At 44.9% G+C, this 13,748-nt stretch overlaps 1 protein-coding gene across 2 annotated transcripts in view; it reads left to right on the top strand.

The window, feature by feature from the left end:
* LOC138581037 (sulfotransferase 1B1-like) overlaps window positions 1-13,748 on the top strand; it is a 257,455-nt gene that overhangs the window by 139,959 nt on the left and 103,748 nt on the right. For both annotated transcript variants that reach the window (XM_069652062.1, XM_069652061.1), the window contains 3 exons: window positions 5,675-5,800; window positions 7,449-7,546; window positions 8,822-8,948. In XM_069652062.1, coding sequence (XP_069508163.1) covers window positions 5,675-5,800; window positions 7,449-7,546; window positions 8,822-8,948 — 351 coding nt within the window. The remainder of the gene's footprint in view (window positions 1-5,674; window positions 5,801-7,448; window positions 7,547-8,821; window positions 8,949-13,748) is intronic.

Raw genomic sequence — 13,748 nt, 5'->3', positions numbered from 1 at the left:
GTAGGATAATTGCACTCAAGGCTCACGTTTATTAGTGAGAATCAGGCATGAAGGGTTAGTTTAATAAACATGCATTATGACGTATTCTTGGCTCAGGTGTCACCACAGTCATCTGCTTAATAATAATGGATTTTCACGTGTATCTATTACGGATATAGAATGTTTCAATTGCTAGTATGCAGAATATGTTTCCAGCTGTTTTCATTTTTCAATTAAGTGTTCTGTTTGTTTCTTTCTCCCTTTCATGACTCATGATTGTTTTTGATTACATTTGAGGCTGTGTGCTCATGACTCATGATTGTTTTTGATTACATTTGAGGCTGTGTGCTCATGACTCATGATTGTTTTTGATTAAATGTGATGCCCTACGCATATACTGGTATCAGCGCAGTGTGGTTATGTACCTAGTTAATGCTTAATTCAAAACTAGGGTTGGATTATTTTGCATGCAATTTGGAGATTGGCCCAAAACAGTTTTTAGATTTAATTCCAGGGGCCTTTGAAAGATCATTGTACATGCGTTGAGATTGGGTATTTTCCCAGTCGCATCTTTTACTGACTCTTTGTGGAAATCAGCCCCAGGTATATGCCTGATGTGTCGGGGCACTAAAGAAACTGTTTTGCATTCCTTATTGATTTGTGACAAGTCCCTGCGATTGAGGCATACATATTTGAGAGCAATTCTAAATGAAGCCGGCATTTGATCATCTAGAAATGCATTTTTCTTTTTAATCCACTGTCAACTCCCTCAAGCGATATTTGCAACTGCACTGTATAGCCACAGGGCGTGGCTACTTAGGAGGCTCTGAATCTGCTGCTTTAATTTCCAGGGTTGCGAGCATTTGCTCTCCCCATTTTAGATTTTGAGATATGTTTATAATAGGGAATCGGCTGCAATCTATCATTAATTTATCATAGAATTGCTTGCGATTTTGCACATTTACTGTAACTTAACAAATTGAATGACTATTTTACTTCTATTTTTTAATTTAATGCATTCAAACTTTTATGGTATGTTTATGCCGAATGAACTTATGTTGACGATGATGGTGTTATTTGCTCTTTCCACAATCCATTTATTGGATAAGCAAAAACCTAGATAGTTAAACGCGGGGACTAGATCCATTAATTTATAATTCAGAATAAATAAAGGTTTTTTGTTTCTTAGCCTTTGGATGTTGGCAGACCATTGCAACAGTTTTGGTGTTATTCATCTCTAGCGTATAATCACTACTAAAGTGCTCATGTGCACAAAGGTGATTTAGAAAATAGGGTTTTTATCATCCTATATAATAAAATAGCACATTTTTCTCAGTCAATATTCGAAGCATCACAATTGAGATTTTGGATGGTTTGGGATTGAATATAAAAAAGTGGCCAAAATGCATCCTTGTCTCACTCCCCTATTTTTGACAAATGCATTTGCATTCTTGGCCTTGGGTCCCTATCGAACTCTTGTTGAAGTCTTGGTATAAAGTTACCAAAGTGCATTTAAAAGAGGAAGTGATATACCTTGTTATTCTAAAAGTTGCCATATGCAAATAGACTTACAAATTAGAGCTGTCAATTAAAAAAAACCTGATCAATTGTCCTTCTCCTTCTTCTAAAACCACTCTGTAAATTGGAGAAAGTACTACATTCTGCCGCTCACTCATACAACCATGCCAAAGGTACTTTTCAATATAACTGGTCCCTCATATCTATCAAAGACATTGGGTGACAATTAATCAGCGACAATGAATCTTCATTCTTAAAGATGGGTATTACGTCTGCAGTTTTCCAGGACTCCTGCACTGTACATTTTGCATTTATATCATTAAAATAACAAGTAAAACATGGACCCCAGACTTGTGGTTCGGTTCTAAACAGTTCTCGCGTTATCACATCGGGCCAGCAGCTTTTCCTGGCTTCATATACATGCTGCATCCCTTTTAGAGTGGTTGAACTTAAATCTACTCTGCACAATCCCAGTGATTCTGCACTAAAGACTCAGAGACAAGATGCAAAACATTTACACCGGCATTAATAACTATAGGCTTTGTCCAATGTAGGCATCATGAGTCATGGGCCCTGGTGAGCTTTCTGATGAATGCACTGATAATAAGAAAGAACATTAAGCAGGGACATTTTATTGGCTTTTAATTGTATTTTAAACAGAATATTGATTTTATAAGGTACATCAGTAATATAGCAAACGAGGTATATAGTTAAACGTGAATTTGGAAGCAAGTGGAGTCTTTGTGCAATGCATGTATTTTATGGTATGTTACGTTATGTTATGCTGCATGGCATTTGTCTCATGCCTACTGCCATATTTTGAACCGCTGTAGGTTAAGTGACTCTGCGGCAGACCGTGATCTGAACAGTCATGAGAAATGGAGCATTACATTGCATGCAGATAGTAGATATAATTTAAGCAACCGTTCAATTATTAGCACTGATGACTAGTCTAGCAACTTAATTGAAGCCATAATGTGAAGCATGTTTATGCACAGTATGGATTGCGGTGTCAGAGAATGTGTGACAGCTGCACCCCATTTTTTGTGGGATTGAGCGTTATCCTGTGCGGTGGAGCTCCAGAGGTGGAATGGGAGCTATTACAAATCATTCTATCAACCCGAGGGTAACTGTTTACATTTGTGGGCTCTGCCGTACTTCACATGAAGAAGACATGCACAATGAATGAAATGCAATCACATGCAAAATACCATGCACAATTTGTTAAGTAGGTTAAAGATACAGCAACGCCTATTCACTTGCTAGGTCCTATCTGGGAATGTTGTTAGCTATAAGCCATTCAAGGCCAGATAACAGGTGCCAGCTGTGCATGCAGACAGATTCAGACAGGTTATTTAGAATGTGTTTAGGACATTACCATTGTGTCCATGGTCTCAGAGCACTTCAGATGTGTGGCTATTTCTAGACCACACAGTCCACACACACACGTGAAATGGAGAGAGCGATTAGTTGCATAGGATTATAGAATCAGAGAATATCTCGAAGGTCTGACTGCTAACAGAGACCACTAGTGTAAGACATTACATAAGGAGCAAAGGCACAGTGTTACGGTGCAGCACAGGATGCCGTGCTAAGGCCTACGTACCTTGGGCTGGACCCTACGTGGAACCAAGCCACAGTGCATGGAAAATTGCGTGCAAGGTTGAGCAGGCCGAGCACAGTGGAATCTACCCAATCCCAAGGATCCTTTTCAACAGTTGAGGATTTCCTAGAACTCACAAGCAATCAAATAGACAGTAACATGTTCACAAGTGCCCGGTGCTGGCTGGCAGAGCGATGGGACGGGGAAAGTGACAGGAATTGTTGAAGTTATTATAAAATGGGTGTTGTAGTTTACCTTTCTGTGCAGTTTTGCTGAAAGGAATAGCATGTAAGTGGTTATTATGGAAATGCTTTAAATTGTGCTTGTTTTATGGAGTTATGCAGACAAAAATCCTTTTGATTGATTAAAATATTATATTTACACAGGCTTTTCAACGCGGAGGGGGTGACTTCATGTCAATCCATGATCGAATCCCCAGCTCGGGGGAAACAGAGAGGCATCATGAGAATTCTTTAATTTCCCACCTCTACTTTACTCATGACTACTCCAGGGCCATTCTAGGGTAGGGAAGGAAAACGCTAGCCCGCTTCTACTTATCCAACTACCTGTCACTCCAGCATTTATCCTCTGAAATGCCCTAATGGATGACACCCTGCACTCCAAAATCCTTGCTCACCAACTAGCACTCTCCAATCTAATAGCCAACTGCCACAGCAGCCCACCGCCACTAACCGTTCCTACTCACTCTCCTATGTTTGACCTCAAGGACGTGACCGTCCCTGAAGTCATAACACTTCTCAAATCCATCAAACCGTCCAATTGCAAAGGGGATGCTTGCCCAGCTCAAGTCATCAAGGACTGCGCTCCATCCCTTGCCCCTCTCATCACGGCCTTCATTAATGCCTCATTCCAGTCAGCCCATGTCAAAACTGGACTTAAAGAAGCGTGGGTTCGTTCACTCCTCAAAAAACCATCCCTTGACCCATCGGTCCCAGGAAATTACAGGCCCATCACCACTGTCCTCTTCCTACTTAAAATACTTGACAAGGCAGCTTACCTGCAAGTTCAAAAATTCCTAGAAGACAACCACCTTCTTGGTCTCCGTCAGTCAGGGTTTCAGCCATGCCATGACACTGAAACGGCCCTCCTCGACCTCAAGAATCAAATGGATGACCTCAGAGACGCTGGCAAACCAGCGCTCCTTCTCCTACTCGACCTATCAGCTGTCTTTGACCTGGTGGATCACAAGACCCTGTGCCACCATCTCACCACTGCAGCAAATTTTTCGCCAAGGGCTTGCAACTGAATAACCTCCTTCCTGCAGGAGAGAGCAATGAAGGTATTCTCCGAATCCTCCTGTGCCACCCCCAGCATCATTAAATGTGGTGTCCCCCAGAGTTCATGCATTGCTCCCACCCTGTACAACGTCTGCACGAGAGCTCTGTTCAAAATCCTGGACGCCATGGGCATCTCATACACAAACTATGCTGATGACACCCAGGTCCTCATCGCCCTATCGGGAGATTACGTTTCAGACTTGAACACCCTCAATTCAATCTACTCTAGAATCCAATCCTGGATGGCAGATAACAGCTTATGCCTCAATAGTGAGAAAACGGAACTTCTGTTGATTGGATCCCCGTCCACCTTGGGCAAGATGGACAAGCAATACAATTGCTTCTCTGTCGACAATATTCCCATCACTGTGTCATAGGCGATTAAGACCCTAGTCGTATACTTAGAACCTAACCTGACCATGGACAGGCAGGTTAACGCCATAGCATCCTCTTCGGCCCATCACTCCAAACGTATAAACTCAGTTAGGACGTTCCTATCCCAGCAGAATTGTCTCACCATCGCAAGGGCAATAATTGGCTCTACATTGGACTACTGTGACGCCATTCTTGTTGGAACCTCAGGGAAAAACATTGCAAAATTGCAAATTGTTCAAAACAATGCCCTCAGGGCCGCCACTGGTCGCTCACGCAGCGACCACATCTCAGGACTCAGGAGGCAAGTACACTGGCTCCAGTCAATGAGAGAATCATCTTCAAGACCCTTGCCCTGACCCACAAGTGTCTCCACGACCTGCCCCCCCCCTACCTGGCCCAAAGGATCTTCAAACCCCTCTCCTTCAGGCCAGCCAGAACCCCATACACTGATCTGATCACTGTTCCTAAAACTCGCAAAACTCGTGCTGGTGGCAGCAGCTTCCCTACACAGGCTGCATATAACTGGAACGCCCTACCTCCACACATCAGGCTAATTGACTCTCATGCATCCTTCTGCAAGGCTATCAAAACTAGGCTTTTTGTCTGAAATGTTTGTACTTAACTTGCTCTGAGGACCGCAGCGTCTGTAACTATGCAACCTGTGTCACACTTCTGTTGTATAACCCTGTACCCTGTCTAAGAACCTTCCATGGGCGGCATTCGTGTAATCCAGAATTAAGCCTTCTTAAGCTCCTCTTTTAGCGCCTCGATACCCAAGGGCTATAGTGCGCTCTACAAATATAAATAAATAAATAAAATTCCCACTTTCCTTGTTATACATTTCTCTGATAAATCGGGTGCACCAATATCTTTCTCACCACAGTTCTGTTGCTTCTTTCAGGCACAACCTTGCTCAGTGAGATTGTGGAGATGCTATATCACGATGGAGACACTGAAAAGTGTGGACGGGACGTAATTGCGAGAAGAGTGCCCTTCATAGACCTCGCCATCCCGGGGGAAGAGACAGGTATGTCTAAGTTGAAAGGGAATGCAGAGTCGGGAGAAGGAAATATAGGGGATATTGTGATCGATAGTCAAGGGTTCTGGTAAAAGGGTGCTCAGAGTTGGAAATGTAGTAGCAGTGCTGGCTGTGGTGGATGATGTTTGTGATGTTTGAGCACTTGCTGCGGTGAATGTTGTTTGAGCGCTGGCTGTGGTGGATGATGTATGAGCGCTGGGTGTGGTGGATGATGTATGGTCGCTGGCTGTGGTGGATGATGTATGGGCGCTGGCTGTGGTGGATGATGTTTGGCCGCTGGCTGTGGTGGATGATGTATGAGCACTGGCTGCAGTGGATGATGTATGGGTGCTGGCTGTGGTGGATGATGTATGGTCGCTGGCTGTGGTGGATGATGTATGGGTGCTGGCTGTGGTGGATGATGTTTGGCTGCTGGCTGTGGTGGATGATGTTTGAGCGCTGGCTGTGGTAGATGGTGTATGGGTGCTGGTTGCAGTGGATGATGTATGGGTGCTGGATGTGGTGGATGATGTATGGGTGCTGGCTGTGGTAGATGATGTATGAGCGCTGGCTGTGGTAGATGGTGTATGGGCGATGGCTGCAGTGGATGATGTATGGGTGCTGGATGTGGTTGATGATGTATGGGCGCTGGCTGTGGTAGATGCTGTATGGGTGCTGGCTGTGGTAGATGATGTATGAGCTCTGGCTGTGGTGGATGATGTTTGAGCGCTGGCTGTAGTATATGTTGTATGCCGCTGGCTGTGGTGGATGATGTATGAGCGCTGGCTGCAGTGGATGATGTATGGGTGCTGGTTGTGGTGGATGATGTATGGGCGCTGGCTGTGGTAGATGATGTATGGGTGCTGGCTGTGGTAGATGATGTTTGAATGCTGGCTGTGGTGGATGATGTATGAGTGGGCTGTGGTGGGTGATGTATGAGCGCTGGCTGCGGTGGGTGATGTTTGAGCGATGGCCGTGGTGGATGATGTTTGAGCGCTGGATGTGGTGGATGATGTACGTGCTCTGACTGCAGACCACAGTGAATGTGCTCTTGTTCTTGAGGACTATGTAGACACAATCCCTGTAGAAGTGATAGATATGGGGCATAATAATATTATGAATTATTAGGGATGGCATAGGCATGCTGGCACTGTCGGATGGCGGAAGAGTCATGTCTATCAGGGGTGAACAGAGCGGTGGCTGCAGGGGATGGTGCAGGCATGCTGATGAATAAGGTAGAACAGGAGGGCTGCTTCTGAGGGATTGTGTAGGAGTAGTGAATGTGGGCGATGGAGTAGGAGCAGTAGATGTTGGGATATGGTGTAGCACCTCTGACTCTAAACCATGATATAGGGGAGCTGCCTGCGGAGGATCGCATACCAATACTTACTGTGGGGGCTAGAATTTGGGGGATATAGGGTAGAGGCTCAGGATGTGAGACATAGTGTGGGAGGGCTGCCTTTGGGAGAAAGTGTAGGATGGATGTGTATAGGGGTAGTGTTGGGGATGGTGTAAGGGAAATGTATAGGGACATCCACTGTGGGAGATGGAGCAGGAGAACTGGGTGTGAAGACGGTGAGTTATGCGTTTACCATGCTCTTTGTAGCACAAAAAAATTCTCTGCCATTTATATTCATGTTGTTTTCTCACTCACCAGGGGCACAACTCGCAGCAAGGACTCCCTCTCCACGGATCCTAAAGACTCACCTCCCCGTTCAGTTGGTTCCCAAGTCATTTTGGGAGAAAAACAGTAAGGTGAATAGGGGTTAATTACCGCATAGGCTATGAGGTGACACTGATTCTGGTATAGGTGGCTTACCGGTATTATGGACACTACTTTAGGCTCACTCTAAATTAACTCAGCTAGTGCACTGATCCGAACAGGGTTTTAATTTAGGAGCTAGATTTAGATGATACAATGCGCAAGGACATTCTATGACTGTTCACCCTTGCTATTAGAACACAGCACAAAACGCATATATATGAATGCAATGCCCAAAGAGAGTATGGGAAAACGGAAATAAAGTGTTTGTTGCAGTGTTGGGGGTGCATCCAGCACCAGCTGGAAAGGATCAAGGCATTTCATAGGTTTGGGTGCAGTGAGAAACATAGTAGGAAAGGGCCCGTGCAGGACTCGGGCAAAGCTCTAGAGTCCTACTGAATCAATCTGTGCCCTAGAGCAGAGGCCTGCAACTTGGCTTGCCACATGTTTTGTACTACAACTCCCATCCCCCAAACAGCATTTTCAATGGCGAGGGATCAGGGGAGTCAAAGTTCAAAACATCTGGGGAGCCGCAGGTTACAGTCCCCTATCCTAGAGTGGGTAACGCTCAATAGTGAGGCTGGCTTTCACTCATGTCACATTGAGGTTGGTCCACTTTTGGGTTGAGAGTCAGGCCTGTCACTCAGGATGCATCTCCAGCCCAATCCAGGGATGCACAAGTCAATGCAAAGGTTTTAGAAGAAAGGATAGAAATGAAGGTAGTGGTGATATTTACATTCTCCATCCAATCCCCCACCTTCCCCAACAGATGTTCTTCTCTGTATCTGGAGATGTCTCTGTGATGTTGGGACGAGGAGTCAAGATGGAGTCGTCCACAATATCCGCCAACCCAACCACCATATTGCTCTCTCCGTTCTGTTGGCATGTCTAAGGTTTAGCAAGATTCCAGCTTCCTAACATTCAGCCAGGGGAACTAAATGATGGCTTACATTAGACTTGACAGAAAATCTGAGAGTGTTAATGGGGTTTCTCTCCCACACAAAAATGTGGGCATCGCCAAGAGCCCAGTGCCTAAAGTATACCAGCATCAAGGAGTACATCTCTTTTGCCGACAGATCTGTTTGGTGCCAAGAGCATTAAGGGGCCTTGATCAGTGGCAAGGAGTGTTGGGGATGAGAGCTTTATTTAGGTTGTGTATATTGAGAGAAATCAGGTGTATAATTGTGTCCACAAATTAACATGCCATGTACTGAGTTAGATGTGGTCCTAATCGCCCATTGATATGTGTCTTGTTTTTCAACCTTTAGATGATTTACGTAGCTCGCAACGCCAAGGATGTAGTTGTTTCCTTCCTCCACTTTTACACGATCTCCAAGGTGCTCCCAGAGCCTGGTACCTGGCAGGAGTTCCTGGACAAGTTCATGGCAGGCAAAGGTAAGGCTGGCATTTTCTTGTGGATTTGTATGGAGACGAATTATCCTGATTTCTGAAAACGCAAGGACATAAAGACTATCTCATCAAGCAGGGTGATCCAGACTCCAAGGAAATGCAGGAATCTCTGAGCCAATTACTGAGAGCTTTGGCAAGTCCTCACAAGGGCTCTGGTAATCTCTCCCCAGTCCCAGAAGCTCTGACAAAGGAGGGATGGCCATTTCATGACTGTCTATTCCAGTTTCCTGTTCTTTAAGCTCCGAACGAGGGACAAACAGGTATGTAGGATTTCTGTACGCTCCTGTTTCCTGACCCCTGTGGTCAGATTCCTTTTTGACAGGCAGAACAGCTACGAGAAGTCAGGCGGGTAGCAGCATTTAGGTCACCCCGATACCTCTCCCATGTTCAGAAGGAATATGCACACACTATAACTTGCAGACAAAATAACTTGCCCCTACACAACAATAATAACCTTGCAGCTTGACTTGAGTTAAATCAGTCTTCAACCATATTTATCAGTAATAAGGGCTGAATGCATGAAAAGTAAATTACTGATGCAGGTTACTGAGGGCTGTGTACACTTATATGATGGTCCCTCCCATCCTTACCCTGGCAGTAATGTGCCAGGAACATCAGCCACTTCGACATGGCTGCCCCAATCGATATGCCAGAGATTCAAATATGCCATTTCCCCAAAAGGAGAAGATGACAGAAGCTGATTGCTCACCCCTTGTACCTTCACATAGTGGCCTTGATCCTCATTTACAGCAAAGCATAGTCAGGACTCCTTGCCGGTTGCCATCCTTCTCTGCCTAGTTGTGGCAACAATCATTGATACTACTTGAGTCAACCACATTCCAGAGAGAGTGCTCGGGTCGTTGCTGGACGATGCTTAAAAGACTGCTTTGGCATGTGCGTTACCCTAATCAATCCTTCAGTGCTGAGGTCTTTGCATTCCAATGTTGAGCCACAGACAGAATTGTGCCAGCTTTCCCACATCAGCGACCGTGAGATATAATGTCTAATCCATCCTCTGACTGCTGGTCCCCTGCACAACGCTCCCGCTATCACCGAAACACCCTCACCTAGATCACATGATTGGACCATCTCAAAACACCTGTTTACAGCCCCCCTCTGGCCCGTAACATGATCGGACTGCCACTCCCTTACCACAAGTCTCTTTTACCCCATTATCCTGTCCTTGTGCTACCTGGAACAATGTGCATATCTCCATGTCACTTTCACCACCTGCAAGAGCATGCAATAATGTGTACAATGCGTCTCTGATTCTTTGTTTGGAAGAACAGGGGGCATTAGCTTGCTGTTATAATCTTTTATTCAGGACCTCTTGGCTACACTTCCAGACCTCGGGCACACTAATCTTTTTATTGTTCAAGAATAACTCACACAATGATAGGCCACACACATAGGGCTTTTATAATGGTGCTCTTTGGCATTTATCTGAATTTGTTAAGAATAGGACAGAGTCCAAATGCGGCTTATCAAAGTGCGGTTGGAAAGTCTTAGTACAGCCTAGAACGTCCGCATGCAAGAGAATAAAACAACGTGCCTCTTAAATATGGCTTTTGCAATCATAGGAAAGAAATACCAAGATAAGTACCTGTAACTTCACATTTTACACTGAACAGATTACATGCTATACTGCTCAGGGTATTCAGCCTTATTTGCCATTTACCATTTCTGGACAAATGATAACATGAGAAATATATTCACAATTAGCTCAGCGAGGGGACCACACTCTGGTGTGCCTTTTCATGCATTGACTCCCACAAAAAGAACTTCTCTTTTCTTTTAGCAAGACTATTCATGCATCCGCATTTGGCAGGAGTCCCGCAGTTGGCCTTGGCAGTCACACTAAAACACCTTTAGCGCCCTTTGCGAAATCGACACTTCGCATCAGAATAGGAAAGCATTGGAAACAGATTAGCACCTCCCATCTCTGACCAGGGTTTGTCCTAATCATCTATTTTATTCAACTTTCTTGTTTTGACTAATACTTATCAAGCCCATAGAGAGAGGATTCAGCTTCCATGGGCAATGCCTTCGATCAGAATGGCTGTCTTTCTCCCACACAGCTGGTGGCCCGGGCTTTCACAGCACAGGCCTGTCCCTCCTTCCCCCAGACTGCGTCTGCAGTCTCTTTAGCGCGCACACACACGGCCAGTCAGCCACCAGTCCCAGAGTCCCTTGAATTCTCTCCTTCTCCTTCGAACCTCCTTCTTCTGCCTCTTTCTGTCGGCAGCCATCCCTTATTTACTACTCTTCTTCCTTTTATAGTATTTTTCCCTCCATCCCACTTTGCTTATACTTTCCTAAAGAGCCAATATGATCTCTCCACCCATCTCCATCAATCAAACACCTCCCCTAGTTTGGCCAGCCGCCGGTAGGTTCCCAGAAGCATTTTGCTTCTTTACAATCATCTTTGTACTGCATTGATTCTCCAACCCGGATGATATAAGCAACATTTTTATTCCAGCTTCCTCTTTTGTTTCCTGAATGAACAAAGGACAGGTTCTTACAACTACATTTTCCTATCTCATTGCACTCTGCCACACTGCAGAACAATTTTATTTTGTGCATTTATTTTCCCTAATTCTCTAATGTTGTGGGGCGTATTCATGCACCCCAGTCACATTCTAATTACTAATAATTTAGGTTGTTAATATTAGTGGATTAATATTAGTCAGGTTGTTAGTCCCTGCACCACACTACACTGTGCATTGCTATGCTATGCGAACTCCCAACTCCTTTCTATATTTTATATGATTCTCATCAATGTCTCACATCAGTCCCAGATCACACCTAAGCTAGACACTGGGATCCTTTTTACATTGTTGCTTTTACGATCCCTATTGATATCAGTGACTCTGTTGTAATTAGTGCATGGATAAAATATGTGCACTAATTATACCTACATATCATCCAGGACAGTATGTTCATCGTCCACATGAAAGCTGAACAAGTTTGTGAAACTAGGTGACCCTTCTTGTACCTCAACAATAGCTGAATCCCACCTGCTCTTCCAGGCTCCAAAGAAAGAATTCATCATACTACAACTGCACACACTCGCACTGGAGGCCAACCACACCAATTGATCTCACCCTGTCATTGGCTGCCCAGATAAGGCATCAGATACACGTACATTGCGTCACTGGGCATGGCATACTCCGACTCCCCACAAGAAAAAGTTGCTTGATGGGTTAAGCAAGAATGTAAAAATATTATTTTTGTGTTCTTCTGCCGCTGTCACCCTGCTGCGTATTTAGCTACTATACATCCACATCCCTGACCAAAACCGCCTATGGGGCAGTGAAGGGGCAATTAAAGGGTAGTGCTCTTTTGCTCCCTAGCCTTGGCCAGCTATTCATAGTTTCAGTCTTTTATTTCTAATAAATAGCATGAGACATAGAACTCTGATATTGGAGGTAGCCTACTGGGTAAATTAGGCACTTCTATCCATTCTCGGGAGGATAGCTCCTCTGTGAGTAGGGTGTTGCCAGTGTGGAGGTTAGAGAGAACCAGTGCTTGGACTACTGTTCTGACATTTGGGGCAGGAAAGACTGGCCTGGAAGAGCGCAAGCTGGTACCATGCTGCTTAGGGCTCTTGGCGAAGGGTGTTTTGAATGAGAAGTCAAAGTCAATTGTGAAACTGAGGGATTTAGCACTGAGTCAAAGTTGAGGCAGGAGTCCTTCAAGGTTCTTGTCAGTCAGCCATTTCTGAACTAGAGCATGCTTGGTGGGGTAACCTAGCAGAATGAATTTGGTCTTTGTCCGGTTGAGCTTCAGGCAGGCGTTTGAGGGTTGGGAGAAGGGCAGGCTGTGCCGAAAGATTTTGTTAAAGCAATGTATTTTTCGGTAAAGCTGATCTAGGTCAAGGGGTTTCAGTGATAGCGGCAGGGTTGTGCACGGAACTAGCAGTCAGAGGATGGATAAGACATTTCATCTCACCATCGCTGATGTTGGGAAGTGGGCACAATTCTTTCCGTGCATCAACATTGGAATGCAAAGACCTCATCGGGGATAGCGGGAGGGTTGTGCACGGAACTAGCAGTCAGAGGATGGATAAGGCATTTCATCTCACCATCGCTGATGTTGGGAAGTTGGCACAATTCTTTCCGTGCATCAACATTGGAATGCAAAGACCTCAGCACTGAGGGATTGACTTGGATAATGCACATGCCAGAGCTCTTTTATGCATCGTCAAGCAATGGCCGGAGCACTCTCTCTGGAATGCGGTTGACACAAGTAGCATTGATGTTGCCACAACTAGGTAGAGTAGGATGCAAACAGGCAAGGAGTCTTGAGTATGCTTTGCTGTAAACGAGGATTCGAATCTCTGGGATATACACTGGTGCAGACATGTCAAAACGGCTGATGTTGCTGGCACATTACAGCCAGGTCAAGGATGGGAGGGACCATCATATAAGTGTACACGGCCCTCAGCACGGCATCAGTGATTTAGTTTTCATGCATTCAGCCCTTATTACTGATAAATATGGTTGAAGACTGATTTAACTCAAGTCAAGTTGCAAGGTTATTATTGTTTTATAGGGACAAGTTATTCGGTTTTCAAGTTATAGTGTGCGCATATTCCTTCTGAGCTCGGGAGAGGTAAGGGGTGACATACATGTGGCTGCCTTCCTGACTTCTCATGACAATTCTGCCTGTCAAAAAGAAATCGACCACAGGGGTCAGGTAAAGGGAGCTCACAGAACCCCTAGGCATCTGTCTGTCATCTGTGTATTGATGTAACTACCTTATTGTCCATGTTGTTGAGGAGTT

The sequence above is a fragment of the Ambystoma mexicanum genome, chromosome 3p (assembly GCF_040938575.1).
Source record: "Ambystoma mexicanum isolate Mex_15411 chromosome 3p, UKY_AmexF1_1, whole genome shotgun sequence".
NCBI lineage: Eukaryota > Metazoa > Chordata > Amphibia > Caudata > Ambystomatidae > Ambystoma > Ambystoma mexicanum.
Note: the sequence above shows the minus strand (reverse complement) of the source record. Positions and strands in the feature narration are given on the sequence as shown.